Source organism: Mytilus californianus, unplaced genomic scaffold (assembly GCF_021869535.1).
Source record: "Mytilus californianus isolate M0D057914Y unplaced genomic scaffold, xbMytCali1.0.p SCAF_10, whole genome shotgun sequence".
Taxonomy (NCBI): Eukaryota; Metazoa; Mollusca; class Bivalvia; order Mytilida; family Mytilidae; genus Mytilus; species Mytilus californianus.
This window is the reverse complement of record NW_026262582.1, coordinates 36,212,850-36,231,954: the sequence shown is the minus strand read 5'-3', so window position 1 is coordinate 36,231,954 and position 19,105 is coordinate 36,212,850. Positions and strand designations below refer to the sequence as shown.

At 33.7% G+C, this 19,105-nt stretch overlaps 1 protein-coding gene across 1 annotated transcript in view; it reads right to left on the bottom strand.

Moving 5' to 3' along the window:
- The window catches only part of LOC127718035 (low-density lipoprotein receptor-related protein 2-like), a 178,434-nt gene that overhangs the window by 13,360 nt on the left and 145,969 nt on the right, over positions 1 to 19,105 (bottom strand). The window contains exons 68-76 of the mRNA XM_052223930.1: positions 18,575 to 18,706; positions 17,789 to 17,964; positions 13,631 to 13,835; positions 12,591 to 12,713; positions 11,510 to 11,650; positions 10,523 to 10,666; positions 8,859 to 9,135; positions 8,336 to 8,464; positions 3,115 to 3,338 (exon numbers count right to left, since the gene is read on the bottom strand). Of these exons, the coding sequence (XP_052079890.1) occupies positions 3,115 to 3,338; positions 8,336 to 8,464; positions 8,859 to 9,135; positions 10,523 to 10,666; positions 11,510 to 11,650; positions 12,591 to 12,713; positions 13,631 to 13,835; positions 17,789 to 17,964; positions 18,575 to 18,706 (1,551 nt within the window). The remainder of the gene's footprint in view (positions 1 to 3,114; positions 3,339 to 8,335; positions 8,465 to 8,858; positions 9,136 to 10,522; positions 10,667 to 11,509; positions 11,651 to 12,590; positions 12,714 to 13,630; positions 13,836 to 17,788; positions 17,965 to 18,574; positions 18,707 to 19,105) is intronic.

The window sequence follows — 19,105 nt, the reverse complement described above, 5'->3', positions numbered from 1 at the left end:
GACGGACGGACGGACGGACGGACGGACGGACGGACGGACAGACAGACAGACAGACAGACAGACAGACAGACAGACAGACAGACAGACAGACAGACAGACAGACAGACAGACAGACAGACAGACAGACAGACAGACAGACAGACAGACAGACAGACAGACAGACAGACAGACAGACAGACAGACAGACAAACGGACGGACAGACTGATCACTATAGGGCATCCGCCATTCAGCAGGGTCCTAATAATAAATATATACAGCTCTTTAGTGGAGCATTACCTGCTTACAAGTTTCTGGCACACAAGTTCACCCCTTGGTTTCAGTAAGGTTTGTGTTACTTAATCTTTAGTTTTGTGTGAAATATTTGATGACTGTTTGTCTTGAACTGTTATCTTTTGATACTAGAGTTGACTGTTCTTCTTGTTATGATTTTTGTATCAGCTTTTTGATTTAAAAATAAGGAGATGTGGTATGATTGTCAATGAGATAACTATCAACCAAAGACCAAAGGTCAAACAACTATCGGTCATAATACGGCTTACAACAATGAGCAAAACCTATACTGTATTGTAAGCTATAAAAGGCCTCGAGCATGAAAAAATGTGTAACAATTAAAATTTACAAGAAAACCAACAGCCTGAATAATGACAAATCAATAAACAAAAAACAAATATGACAGTCATGAACCAATCACAAGAGTGCACACGCTGAAATGTCTCGCCTTCTTTACTAATCATTGATATTATGTTGATAGTCCTAAATATAAAGCTTTATTACAACTGTCACATAAACTTAACATTAACCAAGTAAACTAAACATTGACCAATGAACCATGAAAATGAGGTCAAGGTCAGATGAACCATGCTAGGCAGGCATGTAAAGCTAACAATTCTTCCATTCAACAAATATAGTTGACCTATTGCTTATAGTTTAAGAAAAACAGACCAAAACACAAAAACTTAACACTGAGCAATGAACCTTGAAAATGAGGTCAAGGTCAAATAAAACCTGCGTGACTGACATATAGATCATAAAATATTTCCATACACCAAATATAGTTGAACTATTGCATATAGGATTAGAAAAAAAGACCAAAACTCAAAACCTTTGACCACTGAACCATGAAAATTAGGCCAAGGTCAGATGACACCTGCCAGCTAGACATGTACACCTTACAATCATTCCATACACCAAATATAGTAGACCTATTGCATACAGTATAAGAAAAACAGACCAAAACACAAAAACTTAACTATAACCACTGAACCATGAAAATAAGGTCAAGGTCAGATGACACCTGCCAGTTGGACATGTTCACCTTAAAGTCCTTCCATACACCGAATATACTAGACCTATTGCTTATAGTATCTGAGATATGGACTTGACCACCAAAACTCTACCTTGTTCACTGATCCAATAAATGAGGTCGAGGTCAAGTGAAAACTGTCTGACAGGCATGAGGACCTTGCAAGGTACGCACATACCAAATATAGTTATCCTATTACTCATAATAAGAGAGAATTTAACATTACAAAAAATCTTAACTTTTTTTTCAAGTAGTCACTGAACCATGAAAATGATGTCAAGGACATTGGACATGTGACTGACAGAAACTTCATAACATGAGGCATCCATATACAAAGTATGAAGCATCCAGATCTTCCACCTTCTAAAATATAAAGTTTTTAAGAAGTTAGCTAACGCCGCCGCCGCCGGATCACTATCCCTATGTCGAGCTTTCTGCGACAAAAGTCGCAGGCTCGACAACAAAAACTGAATTACAAGCTCCTGACTTGGAACATAAAGAATGTGGCAGGATTAAATATATTTGTGAGATTTCAACCCTTCCCTAACATAGGATTGCCCCATAACAGCTAAAGCTGCACCGTGAGTGCATGATACGCCCTTTGCTTTTTCAACGAATAAAGTTCCATAACATCTCAATGTCATATCAGAAATTTATAAAAAAACTAAGTGGAGGTTATTTTAATAGATATAAACCAGTCACCAAAGTTTCATAAAAACTGCTCAAAACACTTTTGAGTTATTGTCCGAAAACCCCTTTTTTAATGAATAAAACTCCACAACTCGGAAACATAAAATCTAAAATTTAAAAAAATCGAAAGGGAGCTTACGTCAATAATTATAAACAATTCACCAAAGTTTCATGCAAACTGGTTAACGCATTTTTGAGCTATTGTCTGACATGTTGATGACGAACGGACAACGGTAAACCATAATACGTCCTGTAAACAGGCATATAATAAACAGCTGCGCCATGAGCACATGATACGCCCGTCGTCTTGTGTGTGAATTTTTATGCAATAAGCATAAATAGTTTCTGACATATGGCGTGACATGCGAAAACCCCCCCTTTTTTTTTACAAAAAACTCAATATCTCTAAAATAAAATTTTGAATCAAAACCAAAAAGTATACAGATCTTTAGATTAATATAACTAAGAAGTGTGTAAAATTTTAAGCAATAATCATAAATCGTTTTTGAGATATGGCGCGACATGTGAAAAACCCCTCCCCCTTTTTTTTTACAAAATACTCAATAACTCAAAAATTAAATTTTGAATCATCACCAAAAAGTATACAGATCTTAAGGTTAATATAACTAAGAAGTGTGTAAAGTTTTAAGCAATAATCATAAACTGTTTTTGAGATACGGCGCGACATGTGAAAAACCCCTCCCCCTTTTTTAACAAAATACTCAATATCTCTAAAATAAAATTTTGAATCATCACCAAAAAGTATACAGATCTTAAGATTAATATAACTAAGAAGTGTGTAAAGTTTTAAGCAATAATCATAAATTGTTTTTGAGATACGGCGCGACATGTGAAAAAAAACACACACCTGTTTTAGTTACTAAGTCCCGTAACTCAAAAAGTTTTAATCTTATTTTCACCAAAAAAGTATACAGATCGTTTGACCATCATAAGAAACAACTATGTTAAGTTTCATGAAATTTGGATAAGTCATTCTCAAGTTACGGTGCGACATGTTTACGTCGGACAGACGGACGGACGGACACCGGACATTTGTATACCATAATACGTCCCGTCAAAAATTGACGGGCGTATAAAAACTAAAAAATATGTCATTTACCTTTCCCAACAACCAATACCCTGTCTGTTCCATCAGGTCTCATAGACTCTATTATGTTCTCTTTTGCATCACACCAGTAAATTCGATCACCCATTGAATCATCAATAGTAAGTCCTGTTGGATGACTAATTCTTGTACTGATGAGTGTTTCCCTGTTGTCTCCATTCATCCATGACCGTTCTATTTTAGGCTGTAATGCACTACTGTCTGTCCAATACACCCAACTGCAAAAATATAACAAGTTTTAGCTTTCTAAAAAGCTTTGGAGTGCTTTGCTGTATTAAACTTTTAAGTAAGATGTAGTTGTTTAAGTATGGGAAAAGAGTTATTTACCTCCTTTAGGCATAAGTGTGGTATTTTAAGCTCATCTTGGTCATTTTTCATGCCATATTTTTTTTGTATTTGGATATCATCATATATGTTTTCCTACACTGTCATTTTACTAACTTGTAAAAGTTCCAGATCATTCTCATTTAACAATTCTAATCCACAATTCGGGGTACCTGTGGTTGTGTTTTATCATTTGGTTTTATAACATGGAATACATGTATTCTGACAAAATTCTGGAAGATCATTGGCAGTAATATGTTCATAGTGTTGGTGTACATGCATATATAGTCAGATGAGCACTCAGAAACTTGTTCGTCTTATTCTCTCCTTTTATTTATTAACATGAAGTTAACGCGACATTATGATGCAAGGTAGTCCAGGAAAGACAAAATTATTCATTGGTCGGGTATTGGATCAAATCTTAAATACTTATACTGAAATTTGGTCTGTATTTAATATCTTCTCCTGTCCAGGACATGTTCCCAATTCTATATCTCATTCTAACCAATCCAATCTTTCCCACAACATTAGGCAACCAATGAGACCGATATTTGTTACTTTATAATTTCAAGATGGTGTGAATATCGTGTGAAACTAATAGATTCGCACCATGATGCGAAGCAATAATCATTTTATAATACTTAAGATCCACTCTTGAAATAATATTCCAAATACAATGACCTACAAACTACATGTATTCCAATAGTCTTACTAAATACAATTTAGTCAGAAAACTTTACATATTTATTAAAATTTTTAGTTGCTGGATCAAAACTGAGCAAATGTAACAATATGAAAAATAATCATTGTTATTCTGAAAAAGATTCAATACAAAAATTGAACATATATTTGGTGTTGTCTAAATATAAATGAAATTTGAACACGTCAGAATTTTTAAGGTACTTCAATAGGTGGAGAGAGACACTAACAGTCAAGTCACAGTAATACCTCATGAATAAGTACTTTCCTGGTATGTTGAGCTGTATAGTGTACTTACCATAGTTAATGACTAACAGCTATTGATTGTAGCTACTCTATGTACTTACCCTAGTTTAGGACTAACAGCCATGCATTGTGATTAATCTATGTACTTTCAATAATTCAGGACTAACAGCTATGGATTGTGGGTAATCTATGTACTTATCCTAGTTTATAGGACTAACAGCCGTGGATTGTGAATAATCTATGTACTTTCATTAATTCAGGACTTACAGCTTTGGATTGTGCACAGGTAATCTATGTATTCACACTAACTTATGACTAACAGCTAAGGATTGTGGGTAATCTGTGTACTTACCCTAAGTTAGGACTAACAGCTAAGGATTGTGGGCATAGTTGCCAACTGACATGATATTCGCATGTAATTCACGCTTTTTCAACGGTTTACACGTGAGGATTTTATCACATGGCGTGTACACGCTTTTAACCACTTTACACGCAATTACACGCTTTTTCGTTGTTTTGATTTTTTTATTGTTAGTGATATCCCGTTTCTGGGGTTTTTTCATTATAACACGATAAATACCGAAATTTCGAAGTAATTGTTTGGTGGCCATTGTTTATTTTTCTATATGGATGAACAGCAAAAGCTCTTAAGGTAAGTAGTTTGTGATTAGTTTTTACGATTTTGGGACTTTCTTTCTTTCAAATTCACTTAGGGGAAATGTCCACAGAAAGAGGTAGCTTTCAGGACCTGTACCGTCGTCTAAAGAGCCAATTTCTAAGCAAAAACCATGTGTACGTACCAAGATTCAAGATTTTTAAATTATATTTGGGATTACGAGTTTAAATCATTGAGGGATGAGTAACGCATTGTGCACTCTATGTTGCAATCATAACAGCACATATGAGAGGGGAACTAAAATACATAGCTATTTGATTAAGCATTTAACAATTATAAAATATTTTTCTTTTTCAGTTTCAAATGTAGCCAACAGATTTCCACAGGCCATTGGGGATGGAAATATCACGGAACTGTTTGATCAGTTCTCATAGTATTTGCTGTCTTCTGATGAACTACCCAGTTTTGACCAGGCAATAGCAACATATATTGTATAGTTTGTTGGGAGCAATGGCAGAGATCATAGATGACATTTTAGACGGCAAAAAAACATTATGACACTCTTTCAAAGCTTCATGAAGCTATTTTAGTTCAGCCAAATATCAGTTCTGACTGTGAGAGATCATTTTCAATTATAAAGAAATTTACACTGAATTCTGATCAGAACTCGACAATGATATATTGTGTGCCTTGTTATCAAGTAAATGTAACAAAACCAGCAGGTGTTTTGACTATGTGCCTGGTGGTATTGCTTTAAAAGCAGCAAAACAGACCACTGTTGAATACAATAAAAGTTTACAGTTGAATGTTGTTTTTTATATTAACAAATTTGCATATAATGTGAAATTATGAATATTGTTCATATTAAAAAGTCTGCATCTACGTCACGCGTTTTCACACGGTTTTTGAAATGTCATGTCATGTCATGACATGATTTCTCATTGTCAGAGGTTGGCAAGTATGATTGTGGGTAATCTATGTACTTTCCCTAATTTAGGACTAACAGCTAAGGATTGTGGGTAATCTATATACTTACCCTAATTTAGGACTAACAGCTAAGGATCGTGGGTAATCTATGTACTTACCCTAAAAGAGGGACGAAAAATACCAGAGGGACAGTCAAACTCATAGATCAAAAACAAACTGACAACGCCATGGCCAAAAATAAAAAGACATACAGACAAATAATAGTACAGATGACACAACATAGAAAACCAAAGACTTAGCAACACGAACCCCACCAAAAACTGGGGGTGATCTCAGGTGCTCCGGAAGGGTAAGCAGATCCTGCTCAACATGTGGCACCTGTCGTGTTGCTTATGTTATTACAAATCCGGTAAATAGTCTAATTCGGTAAGTCACATTCGTGAAAAGGGAGGATATTGTAGTTACGACATAAGGAACATATCCGATATCATCTGTGAAACGGTTATTCCATAACGGTCAACAAACTTGTGATGGCGTCCGTAAAATTTCCGAAGGGATGACTTCAACTTCACCATTTGGAACTCTTGGTTTAATAGCTTCCTTGTGAGCAGCAATCCTCTATCAAGGAAATCATGATAGGAAACACAAGCCCAGGAATATCGTATCAATTGGGAGATATATACTCCATATGCAGGCGCTGCTGGAATGTTGCTTCATAGAAATGGAAAGTTCACAATTGGGAAGCTGAAATCATCTCTTTTGTCGTAAAGTTTTGTTTTCAACCGACCCTCATTGTCAATTTCTAGATGTAAGTCAAGATATGAGGCAGACTTAACTGTATCTGTAGTATCCTTTATCTCTAGTTCAATGGGATAGATTCGTTCAACATAGTCACCAAATTTTGTATTATTTAGTGAGAGAACATCATCTATATAGTGGAACGTAGAGTTAAAGGATATTGCTAACTTCTTATCTTTCTTCCTAAGAAGTTCCTGTATGGAGTCAGCCTCATAATAATAAAGAAACAAGTCAGCAATTTAGGACTAACAGCTAAGGATCGTGGGTAATCTATGTACTTACCCTAATTTAGGACTAACAGCTAAGGATTGTGGGTAATCTATGTACTTACCCTAATTTAGGACTAACAGCTAAGGATTGTGGGTAATCTATGTACTTACCCTAATTTAGGACTAACAGCTAAGGATTGTGCATGGGTAATCTATATACTTACCCTAATTTAGGACTAACAGCTAAGGATCGTGGGTAATCTATGTACTTACCCTAAAAGAGGGACGAAAAATACCAGAGGGACAGTCAAACTCATAGATCAAAAACAAACTGACAACGCCATGGCCAAAAATAAAAAGACATACAGACAAATAATAGTACAGATGACACAACATAGAAAACTAAAGACTTAGCAACACGAACCCCACCAAAAACTGGGGGTGATCTCAGGTGCTCCGGAAGGGTAAGCAGATCCTGCTCAACATGTGGCACCTGTTGTGTTGCTTATGTTATTACAAATCCGGTAAATAGTCTAATTCGGTAAGTCACATTCGTGAAAAGGGAGGATATTGTAGTTACGACATAAGGAACATATCCGATATCATCTGTGAAACGGTTATTCCATAACGGTCAACCAACTTGTGATGGCGTCCGTAAAATTTCCAAAGGGATGACTTCAACTTCACCATTTGGAACTCTTGGTTTAATAGCTTCCTTGTGAGCAGCAATCCTCTATCAAGGAAATCATGATAGGAAACACAAGCCCAGGAATATCGTATCAATTGGGAGATATATACTCCATATGCAGGCGCTGCTGGAATGTTGCTTCATAGAAATGGAAAGTTCACAATTGGGAAGCTGAAATCATCTCTTTTGTCGTAAAGTTTTGTTTTCAACCGACCCTCATTGTCAATTTCTAGATGTAAGTCAAGATATGAGGCAGACTTAACTGTATCTGTAGTATCCTTTATCTCTAGTTCAATGGGATAGATTCGTTCAACATAGTCACCAAATTTTGTATTATTTAGTGAGAGAACATCATCTATATAGCGGAACATAGAGTTAAAGGATATTGCTAACTTCTTATCTTTCTTCCTAAGAAGTTCCTGTATGGAGTCAGCCTCATAATAATAAAGAAACAAGTCAGCAATTTAGGACTAACAGCTAAGGATCGTGGGTAATCTATGTACTTACCCTAATTTAGGACTAACAGCTAAGGATTGTGGGTAATCTATGTACTTACCCTAATTTAGGACTAACAGCTAAGGATTGTGCATGGGTAATCTATGTACTTACCCTAATTTAGGAATATCAGCTATGAATTGTGGGTATTCTGTTTTATATACTCTAATGTAGGACTAACAGCTATGGAATATGGGTAATCTATGTACTTACCCTAAATTAGGACTAACAGCTATTGATTGTGGGTAATCTAGATCTTCAGATATCAATGTTTTCATGTATCGACCATCATCTAACGACACTGCTATGATTTTCTTGATTGAATCAGTCCAATAAACATTCCTGCAAATATTCAAAATAAGCTTTTTTTCCCATATTAATTCTGTTTTAATTAAAACGAGAAGATGTAGATTATTTACTGTTGTATGCACGCTTGAAACACTTTGGGTAACCTTATTGTATATATATATGTATTGTATATATTATGATTATGTGTCTTGGTTAAAAGCTCTACAGAGTTTAAGTTTCTAATAATTTATGTATTCCGACTTTAAATAAAACTTCTGTCTATGGTGATTGGAGCCATCCCAGAGGGTACTATTTGTTGTAAATAAAACAATTGTGATGGAATTTTAAGTGATCAGCCTTATTCCATGCATTTGCATGGGTCTGTCCAAGTTCAAATAAAAATTTTTACCACCATTATTTATAAGAACTGTAATTGTGTATTACATACTTTGTTACCCAGTCCACTGCCACACCTTCTGGCCTCAAAGCCAACACATTCAGATCCTGTGGTCGTGTCGTCTCCGCCACTTTCTGGTCTTGAGGGACGGCTGCCCTTTGTATTTTACGTAAAGACAGATCTGTCCAGTATATCAATCGCCTCTCTGCATCAATGTCTAGACCTCCCATGTGTCGACCCCAGCTGATCATACCAGAGTAGTCTTTCTTAGAAGGTATCAATTGGCGGACTTCATGACCGCTTGTAAAAATTAACATCATCATGTCCCCTGAAATGTACAAAACAAATGAGAAAACAGAATGAAACATTTAATATTTTTTGTCTTACTGTATAGCGGGTTATTTTTGATTATTTTGGCCGATGAATGAAAATTAAAATCTGCTAAAATCTATGCACACATTCGGTATTTTCTAAAAGCCAAAGCATTTTGTGAACGATCTATTTTTTTCCCTGTCGGCAGGTCAATAACAGTACATGTACAGCTATATATGTTAGTTTTAACAATAAGTGTCAAATAATTCAAGAATGTAAGGTACTCTGTCAGATATTTTACCCTTGATAATTAGTGTCCAACTATATATGGGTTGTAAGTCACTATTGATAATTTTATAACCTAATTAGTACATCAAAGGTCCGGTCAATTTCATAACTAATTAACCGTAACATTTACAAGAAGTTTGTACACCTAGTGACAGACAAATATCTATAAAGTTACCGGTATTCTATTGTATCAGAATATAATCAATAAATGAGAGGTCATTCATGTAAACAAAAATATCATTTAACCATAACTATAGACACTTGTTTGATTGTCAATTTTCACAACTTTTTAACTGCAATTATTTCAGTATCCGCTAAAAATTGGGAATTAAGAATCCGCCAAAGTAAAAAATCTAAATTTTTCGCATACTTTGATGCCACTAAATCATGAAATTTTACACCCGAAAAAAACCCCGCTAAACGGTATTTATATCTATAGACATATTTAATCAGATCTTGCAAATATTCATTGTCATATATGCATGTACTGCAGATTCATCTATTTTTGAGGGTACCAATTGTCATGGATTGAGGAAAACTTGCATTTTGTGGATTTTTAATTTTGTAGTTTTGGCAAACTCTGCCTAATTATTTGTAATTCGTTTAACATTTAAATTCGTGATTCACCAGTACCCACAAAATCAACGAAAATTGGTATTCAATGAAAGTAATGAATCTTATACCTGCAGCTTTACACTGTCAACCATTTTGCAGTGTAAAACTGCAGGTCTTACTGACATCCTGATAATCTTCTGACGTTCACATTTGTATGACCTTTGACCTTACCTACAGCTTTACACTGATCCTAATGTTTATTACCAGTCTTACTGACCATCTGGAAATCTTCATGACCTTTGACCTTACCTGCAGCTTTACACTGATGCTAATGTGTACTGCCAGTCTTACTGACCATATGGAAATCTTCATGACCTTTGACCTTACCTGCAGCTTTACACTGACCACCATTTTTACTACTATTCTTACTAATGTCCTGGAAACCTTTGTGACATTCACATTTGTATGACCTTTGACCTTACCTGCAGCTTTACACTGATCCTAATGTTTATTACCAGTCTTACTGACTATCTTGAAATCTTCATGACCTTTGACCTTACCTGCAGCTTTACACTGACCACCATTTTTACTACTAGTCTTACTAACGTCCTGGAAACCTTCGTGACATTCACATTTGTATGAACCTTTGACATTCCTGCATATCTGTGTACAGTTGTTTCCCCAAGAGGAACATTCATCAAAATCTGTAAAAAAAATCATAAAATCAAAACTGTTAATAGAGGTCATCTCCAATTTTTCAAGGTTAAACATCTATTTCTTCCGGTTTCAGTTTTGACTATCAACTCAAATTTTCACAGGTCATTCTATTTCCATGAATGTCTGACATGAAATGTTAAGTAAAATCTATCTCAACTGCACCTTTTTGCTAAGGTTAATTGTTTATGAAAAATGGCAATGAGCTATTGTCTACTGTCCTTAACCAAGTGGCTTTATCCTTTCAAACAATGAACCACATCATTCATTTCAATTTCTAGTTTTAATTCATTTCCTTGAACAAACCTAATGGTTAATTTTTTGAAAACCTATTGCTATTAAAAAGTGTTAGTAAGTATAAAGGAGGTGCAGTGTAATATAGAGCTATTCTTACCATCAATGATTGACTCTGTTTCACAAGTTTAAAAAAATCATCAAACAGATCTTCAAATTGAAAACTTCTATAACAATGACACTTAATAATGAGAAACAGCTAAAGCTCACTAATCATGTCCCTGCTTTAAGTCTTTGGTCAACAGGAAGTTTATAGGCCTTATCGCTATTTGGGAATCTGTGACCAGAGATTTTGTGATGCTTAAACTATTGACCTCATACAACAATCACTTTTCCTTCGTGGCATCATATATTTTCTCTTGTGATGTCAAAATTTTACGAAACTTCTGTGATGTCCAGTAATCATTATGGCAAACAAATATCGATTAAGTGTATGAGCGATGGATGGATCTGCTAAAATTGTATTCATGTAGTTCATGGCTTAAAACCATAAATAATGTATTTTAAGAATATATACAGACTATGAACCATAACCTTACCTTCACAGGACTTCCTGTCCTTTTTTGAAATTGTAAATCCTTGCTTACAAGAACAAAAGTAACCACCATCTTGTAAATCTGTACATTGTTGCTGACAATTTCCTTTATTTACTGTACAGTTCACATGGCCAACACCTTTATCTGAAAGTCAAATATACTAACAATGTAAATTCAGAAATTATTGCGAGGATTTTATAAATGCCAATAACGCGACTTCACTTGGTGATTATCGCAATAATAAGAACTTGCATTCTGATAAAAATAGTGTTTGTATATTATCAGAATTGACTAGTAAACTACGTTTAAGCAAAACTTGAACCTATCACAATTCCATGTTCAGTGAACCATGGAATCTAATGTTCAGTGAACAATGGAATCTAGGAAATCAAAACACCAATTTTGCAAAAATATAAAATAGTTCACTTCATAATGAACATGTGCATTAAGTTTCAAGTTGATGTGACAACAAACTATCCTAAACAAACACTTGACCATCCCTTAAACCAAAACTTTAACCTCATACAGGATGGAAGGAAAGTGCACAAACAAGAAAACATAATGCCAATCTTCTATTGTGAAAAGGCATAAGAATACTGTATAAAACAATTTTAAATGATGTGCTTTGTTAGGTACACATTTCAACTGATTTTTATAGTTTGTTCATATGTTGTACTGTTACACCACTGTCCCAGGTTAGGGGGAGGGTTTGACTCAAGCAAACAAGTTATATCCCATACATTCTGGATGTGCCTGTCCCAAGTTAGGATCCTGTAATTCAGTGGTTTTCTTTTGTTGCTGTATATCAATTTGTTTTTCATTTATTGTTTTGTATATAGATAAGCCCTTTTTCTCGTTTGAGTTGTTTTACATATGTCATGTCGGGGCCTTTTATAGCTTACTATGCAGTATGGGTTTTTCTCATTGTTGAAGTCCTACACTGATCTATAGCTGATAACTTCTAAGTCATCTGGTTTCTCTTGTAGAGTTGTCTCATTGACTATCATACCACATCTTCTTTTTTTTTATTATATAGAAACTGAAAACACCCTCATTGTCAAAGCAACAATTTTCAAATACTTACGACATCCTCTCTCATCAGACGCATCACCACAATCATTGATAGAATCACACACTCTAGTTGCTAGGATACAGACAGAGTTCGCACATCTGTATTCTGTCAGCTTACACTGTTCTAAAGCAGTACCTATCAGGAAACATATTTCTGGTTATAATCACACAAATTTTTGTTGCTATGATGCAATAAGCCTTTCTGTACAGTAGTCTTCCTGTTATAAGAAAACTTTATCTGCACCATGAAAGTGGTCTCGTAACAGGGGTAGTCTTTCTTAAGCGGTTTGTGCATGTATATCACTGGATTTTATGAACCACTTTGTGTGAGGGCAAACAAATTTATGATTTGATGGCATTGGCTAACAATTATATCGATTCCAAAAATCTTTTATAAGTAATACATTTCACTTCTTCTTACAAGATTTGACATGGTTTGATATTTACAGGACAAAGAATAAAATAGATTTATCAAGTTACCAAAAGACCAATTTGATTTCTGCAATTTTAGTTCTTTAGAACACTTTTTAGTCTTTATTAGAATTGAAATTGAACTTTGGTTACAAGAAAACATGTAGAAGTTTCAGGCCTTTTTACAACTAAACCAGCTATAAAGGTCACTTCCCTTAAGCAAAAACCTGTGTCTTGGCAAGTCACCCTCTGCTTTTCCTGCTGTTGTCATCTCTATGCATTTTGAACCTCAATTCAAAGGTCACTCTCTTTTAAAGTCATTTTTCTTTGATCCCAATGTAGACCTTTATATACAGGTTTAACTGTATAATAAAACTTACACATGCAGGTTTAACTGTATAATAAAACTTACACATGCAGGTTTAACTGTATAATAAAACTTACACATACAGGTTTAACTGTATAATAAAACTTAAACATACAGGTTTAATTGTATAACAAGACTTACACATACAGGTTTAACTGTACGTGTATAATAAGACTTACACATACAGGTTTAACTGTATAATAAGACTTACACATACAGGTTTAACTGTATAATAAAACTTACACATACAGGTTTAACTGTATAATAAAACTTACATAATTGATGATTATTTTCGTCACTGCCATCTCCACAGTTATCTACCTTGTCACAGATTCGCCATTTAGGTATACACTTCTTGTTATCACATCGATACCGCGTAATCTCTGGACAATCTATCTGGTCACACACTAACATCTTCTCATCAGACGAATCCCCACAATCATCAACACCGTCACAACGCCAGATCTTTGGTATACATAACTGAAATCATATTCAGAGATGTTTGTAAAAACCTTTAAAAAATAATCTATAGATATAAGAAGATGTGGTATGAGTGCCAATGAGACAACTCTCCATTCAAGTCAAAATTCATAAAAGTAAACCATTATAGGTCAAAGTACGGTCTTCAACACGGAGCCTTGGCTCACACCGAACAGCATGCTATAAAGGGCCCCAAAAATTACTAGTGTAAAACCATTCAGACAGGAAAACCAACGGTCTAATCTATATAAAAAACAAGAAAGGAGAAACACTTATGAACCACATCAACAAACGACAACTACTGAACATCAGATTCCTGACTTAGGACAGGTGCAAACAATTGCAGCGGGTTTAAACGGTTTAATGGTACCAAACCTTCACCCTTATCTGAAACAATAGTGTAACATCACAACATAGAAAGACAAACTCCTTTTAGGCAAATGCAGAGATGTTTGTAAAAACCTTTAGTAAATAGTCTGACACTTTTTAGGCAAATACAGAGATGTTAGTAAAAACCTTTAGTAAATAGTCTGACATTTTTTAAGCAAATACAGATATAATAGTAAAATCCTTTAGTAAATAATCTGACTCTTTTCTGGCAAATCTGATTTTTATTTCAAACTCTTAACAAGGGTCTGGGTGGGGTTTACAGAATAGAGAATAATGGGCCAATACTACAGTCAAATTAAATGGACCAAAAAATAAAGACAAAAAAGAATAGAGAATAATAGGCAAAAAAAATAAAGGATAGAGAATGATGGGCATAAAATACAATGAATACAGAAAAATGCCCTAAAAATAAAGGAATATAGAAATAAAGGACCCTATCTAGACCATCATTTACAGCAGCTCATTGGCAACAATAACATTGCATCAATGGGTCATTTTATAGTTGACTTAGGGATCATAGATTTATTCTTACGAGGAAGCTCCGAGCATGCTTGGAGGATGCTCAGAGCTTTTTAAGTAGGCTCTTCTCAGCAGTTAATGTGACAATAATTATCATGATCCATTAAGATGTCAATCAAATCTACACCACTTCTATGATAAGGAAAGTAGAGCATTATAGAGGAAGCTCCATTAACACCTGTGTAAACATCTGATCTATTCAAATACATTTTGCATGAAATTTTATAAAACTATAAAATAGATTAGAAAATCTTCAACAGTGCTGTGTAATGCTTGGAAAGAAATCTCAAGTCTCCACAAAAAGTAAATTTAAGTCATTTAAATATTTTCTTATTATATTTAATAATCATTCCTTTTTTTATAATAAAAAAATTCTCAAATTTTATAATTAGATGATATGATTTAAATATAGTTTATATTATATAATATGCTACATAAAAGTTATCAAGACACAAACAACAGTCAGGTGGCGATACTAAACAAGTAATATTTTTTAGTCACTTTTATAAGTATTTTTTGTTTTTGAAAATTATTTAATAACTCAATAGTTATTTTAAATGTCAAATAAAGCATGGACTAAATGTAGTTTTTAAGAATTTTTATATCATTTCATTAAATAAAATTAAGTATTTATCCAATTTGAGATGAGTATAGAGAGGTTACTTTAAAAAATAATGACAAAAATATTACTTTAATAAATTATTTTATACAACTTCAAAAAACTTAGTACTTACAATTATTTAAGGAATATATGTAATTGCTTTTGATTAAGATTCAAATTATAAATAACTTCAAGTCTTAATTAAAGGTTCCATATCTAGTTATAACTGTCTATCTCTAAGATTTTAAGGGGAAATGCTATTTTAATAGCCCCAAGAGGCCAATCTTTGACCAAGAAGTGTGGCATCTGAAAAGCAATTAGTGCTTGTTGAGGATTTAAATAGTTTTACCAGTATATTTCATGGGGAATTCCCTGAAAATAACCAGATGTTTGTGAAAATTTGTTAAAGCTAGTAAAACCTGTATGAATGGACACCTATAAAAATAATATTAACAGAAGTTACTTATTCATGATATAGAAGTAATATTGGAAACAGCCTTGTTTTCAACATAATTTGTATAGGTAATTTTGAAAATTACTTGTTTAAATAATGCCCCTAACTAAACAATGGTTATATGTTTTTTTTTAAATAGCAAACTAAGTTCTTTTATAGAAAATTATGGCTACTTTAAGAAAAGTTGTAATTCATTAGTGGAAGCCTGGTTTGAGGGGGTAATACCACCATTGTTTTCCCTCTAGTACGTCTCTCTTTACTTGGCATTTTTTTTTTAATTGTGCAGATTTAGCTTTGTTTTAAATAAAGAAATACTTGGCATGAGTATAATTATTTTCCCCCTATAAGTCTTTGTTTAATTGTCATGATTGTTATATTTCAAAAAAAATGTGCAGAATTTATCAATGTTTTAAATAAAGAAATACTTGACATAAATAAAGTTTTATCCTGTCCTGTACTACAGTGAAAATATAGCATAACTTTTTAATGCATATAAGAAAGTAAACATCACCAGAAGTTAACCAATCAAATTCTCTCCCCCTTTTTTCCCTGTAGAATATAGTATATTTTTATTGCGTTGAAACACCCAAGATACATGTTTACGACTCAAAAATACTTCTGCAATGAAATGGAGGGTTAATTTCAAACAACTGTCAAATTAAATGGAATATAAAAAAAGATCAACCCTTTTTCACATGAAACTGAATGTACTATGTTTTGGTAGTATGGTTATAAAATAAATCAATAACCATAGTTTGTGTCTTTGATGACTTTTATATTTCATTTTATATAGTATAAATTTGAGTGTTTTATTGTATCATGTGTATTGAAAAAGAATGATAATTATTAAGGAAATGTTTTAAAATCATTTTTTTCTGTGAAAACTTGATACCAAGCATTGTACAGTAATATTGAAGAATTTCTCATCTATTTTATAGTTTTGTAAAATTAATGCAAGATTTGTTTGAATAGACCAGATGTTTACACAGGTGTTAATGGAGCTTCCTCTATAATGCTCTACTTTCCTTATTTTAAAAGTGCTATCGATTTGATTGACATCTTAATGGATCATGATAATTATTGTCACATAAACTGCTGAGAAGAGCCTACTTAAAAAGCTCCGAGCATCCTCCGAGCATGCTCGGAGCTTCCTCGTAAGAATAAATCTATGATCCCTTAACAGTATGGGTTTTGCTTGTTGTGGAAGGCCATACAGTTACCTATAGTTGCTTTCACCCACGTCATTTGGAAAGTTGTCTCTTTACCGCATCTCCTTAATATACAATTAACCTTAGTCAGGCAAAAAAAGTATAGGTGTGTTTACCATAACCTTCTGAGAAAAACAGGGTCGATTCGTCTGAAAATTTTTTTTCCCCCAAAGCAAACCCAGAAATAACTTATTCCCAGTTTGAGAATCAGTTACGGTATTGCATATACTATATTCTGGTAATGCAGCCATTTGTTGATATAAAAAAGAAGATGTGGTATGATCGCCAATGAGACAACTCTCCACAAGAGACCACATGACACAGAATCAACAGCTATAGGTACCGTACAGCCTTCAACAATGAGCAAAGCCCATTCCGCATAGTCAGCTATAAAAGGCTCCGAAATCACAAATGTAAAACAATTCAATTGAGAAAACTAACGGCATAATTAATGTACAAAAAAATGAACGAAAAACAAATATGTAACACAGCAACAAACGACAACCACTGAATTACAGGCTCCTGACTTGAAGCTGTTTTCGTCATATATGTTTTTACTTGGTTTGATGCAATATTTGTGGACAATTGTGAGCATTTAGCTAGCTGTCGAACAAAAGAACACAGGTGAAAGAACAATACCAGTGAAAATATAATTTGCCCAATTTTCAGTGAAAAAAAATTATGGTCGGCTCTCAAAAATTAGGTATGGTCCAAAACTGTAAACATGCATGTTTTTATTTTTTGGCAGCATGAAATTTATCTGGTTATGGAGGAAACTTACATTATTATCACATTGAAACTTGTTAGCTGGGCAGTATCTACCCTTAGGGAATCGTGGTTTACAATCGTTCTCATCAGAATTGTCTCGACAGTCTCTCATTCCATCACAGACACTTTTCTTACGGATACAATGTCCACTTGCACACTGGTACTGATCGAATGCACAATGGTGGTATACTAAAAAAAAGAAAAAAAAAGAAGCAAAATGATTTTATGAAGAAAATGGACTTAATACATGAAGGATTTTAATCTTGCACATGCGCTAACAAATTTATTGACTAGATTTGGCTCTTTAAGAGCAGTGCAAAAAATTTCTGACCATCTTTATATCCAATTAAACAAACTGCAAATGGGTCAGATTTCTTATTGAACTGTAACCACTGGTCATAAAAAAGAGTAAAACACTTACTTCCAATCATAGTAATGAGATTTGGAATGTCAATATTGAATATTGGGTAATCCTCATATGTTATATAAATTTTTTTTAATTTTGTGCTTTAAGGTATGTGTTCAATTTCAAAGTTTGGTAGAGCTGTCAAAGGAACAAGTATGTAATTTTTTTTCAATTCTCAATATCATACATTATTTATTATATAATTAGTAGTAGATACAAGTAAATTGCAAGTGTTATACAATTAATGGCTATTTTGCTGTATCAGCAACGCTTTATCAAATCTTAATCTGTATAATGTCATGTAATTGATTTAATTTAAATCTTAACCAATCAGAATGTTTGAAATATTGACATTCCCATAATGCAACATTGTTTTCTGAATTGGTACTTTACCTTTACAGAAATTAGGATTTTCATCACTGAGATCACCACAGTCATTGTCATGGTCACAGCGCCATTTCCCTTGGATACATTTATCATTTTGACATCTAAATTCTGACTCGGAACAGTTGCGGTATAAGGCAGCTGAAATAGTGAATAATATTTGTGTTTTTAAAAATACTTTTCTGAACCCAATCCAGTTTTTTATGTACATTTGCACGTTACTCTTGATATCCATTGGTTGGTTGTTTCTTATTGAAACGTGCCAAATATTTTTGGAAATGAGACTTTGAACTTAAATAGTTAAGCCTAACTAATAAATACAGATTAATGGATTTTCTGTACATAGATATCATAAAATAACAGCCATGAGTTATGTGAACTTTTTTGGCAAGTGACTGCAAAGAACATGCCAAAAACCCTCACCCAACACTGTGTAAAGCTGTTAATGTTTTATGATATCCATATGCAGAAAACTGGATTATCTGCTCATGGTACTACATTTGGTAAATTTTTGCCTCCCCAAGAAATTATTAACTTTAT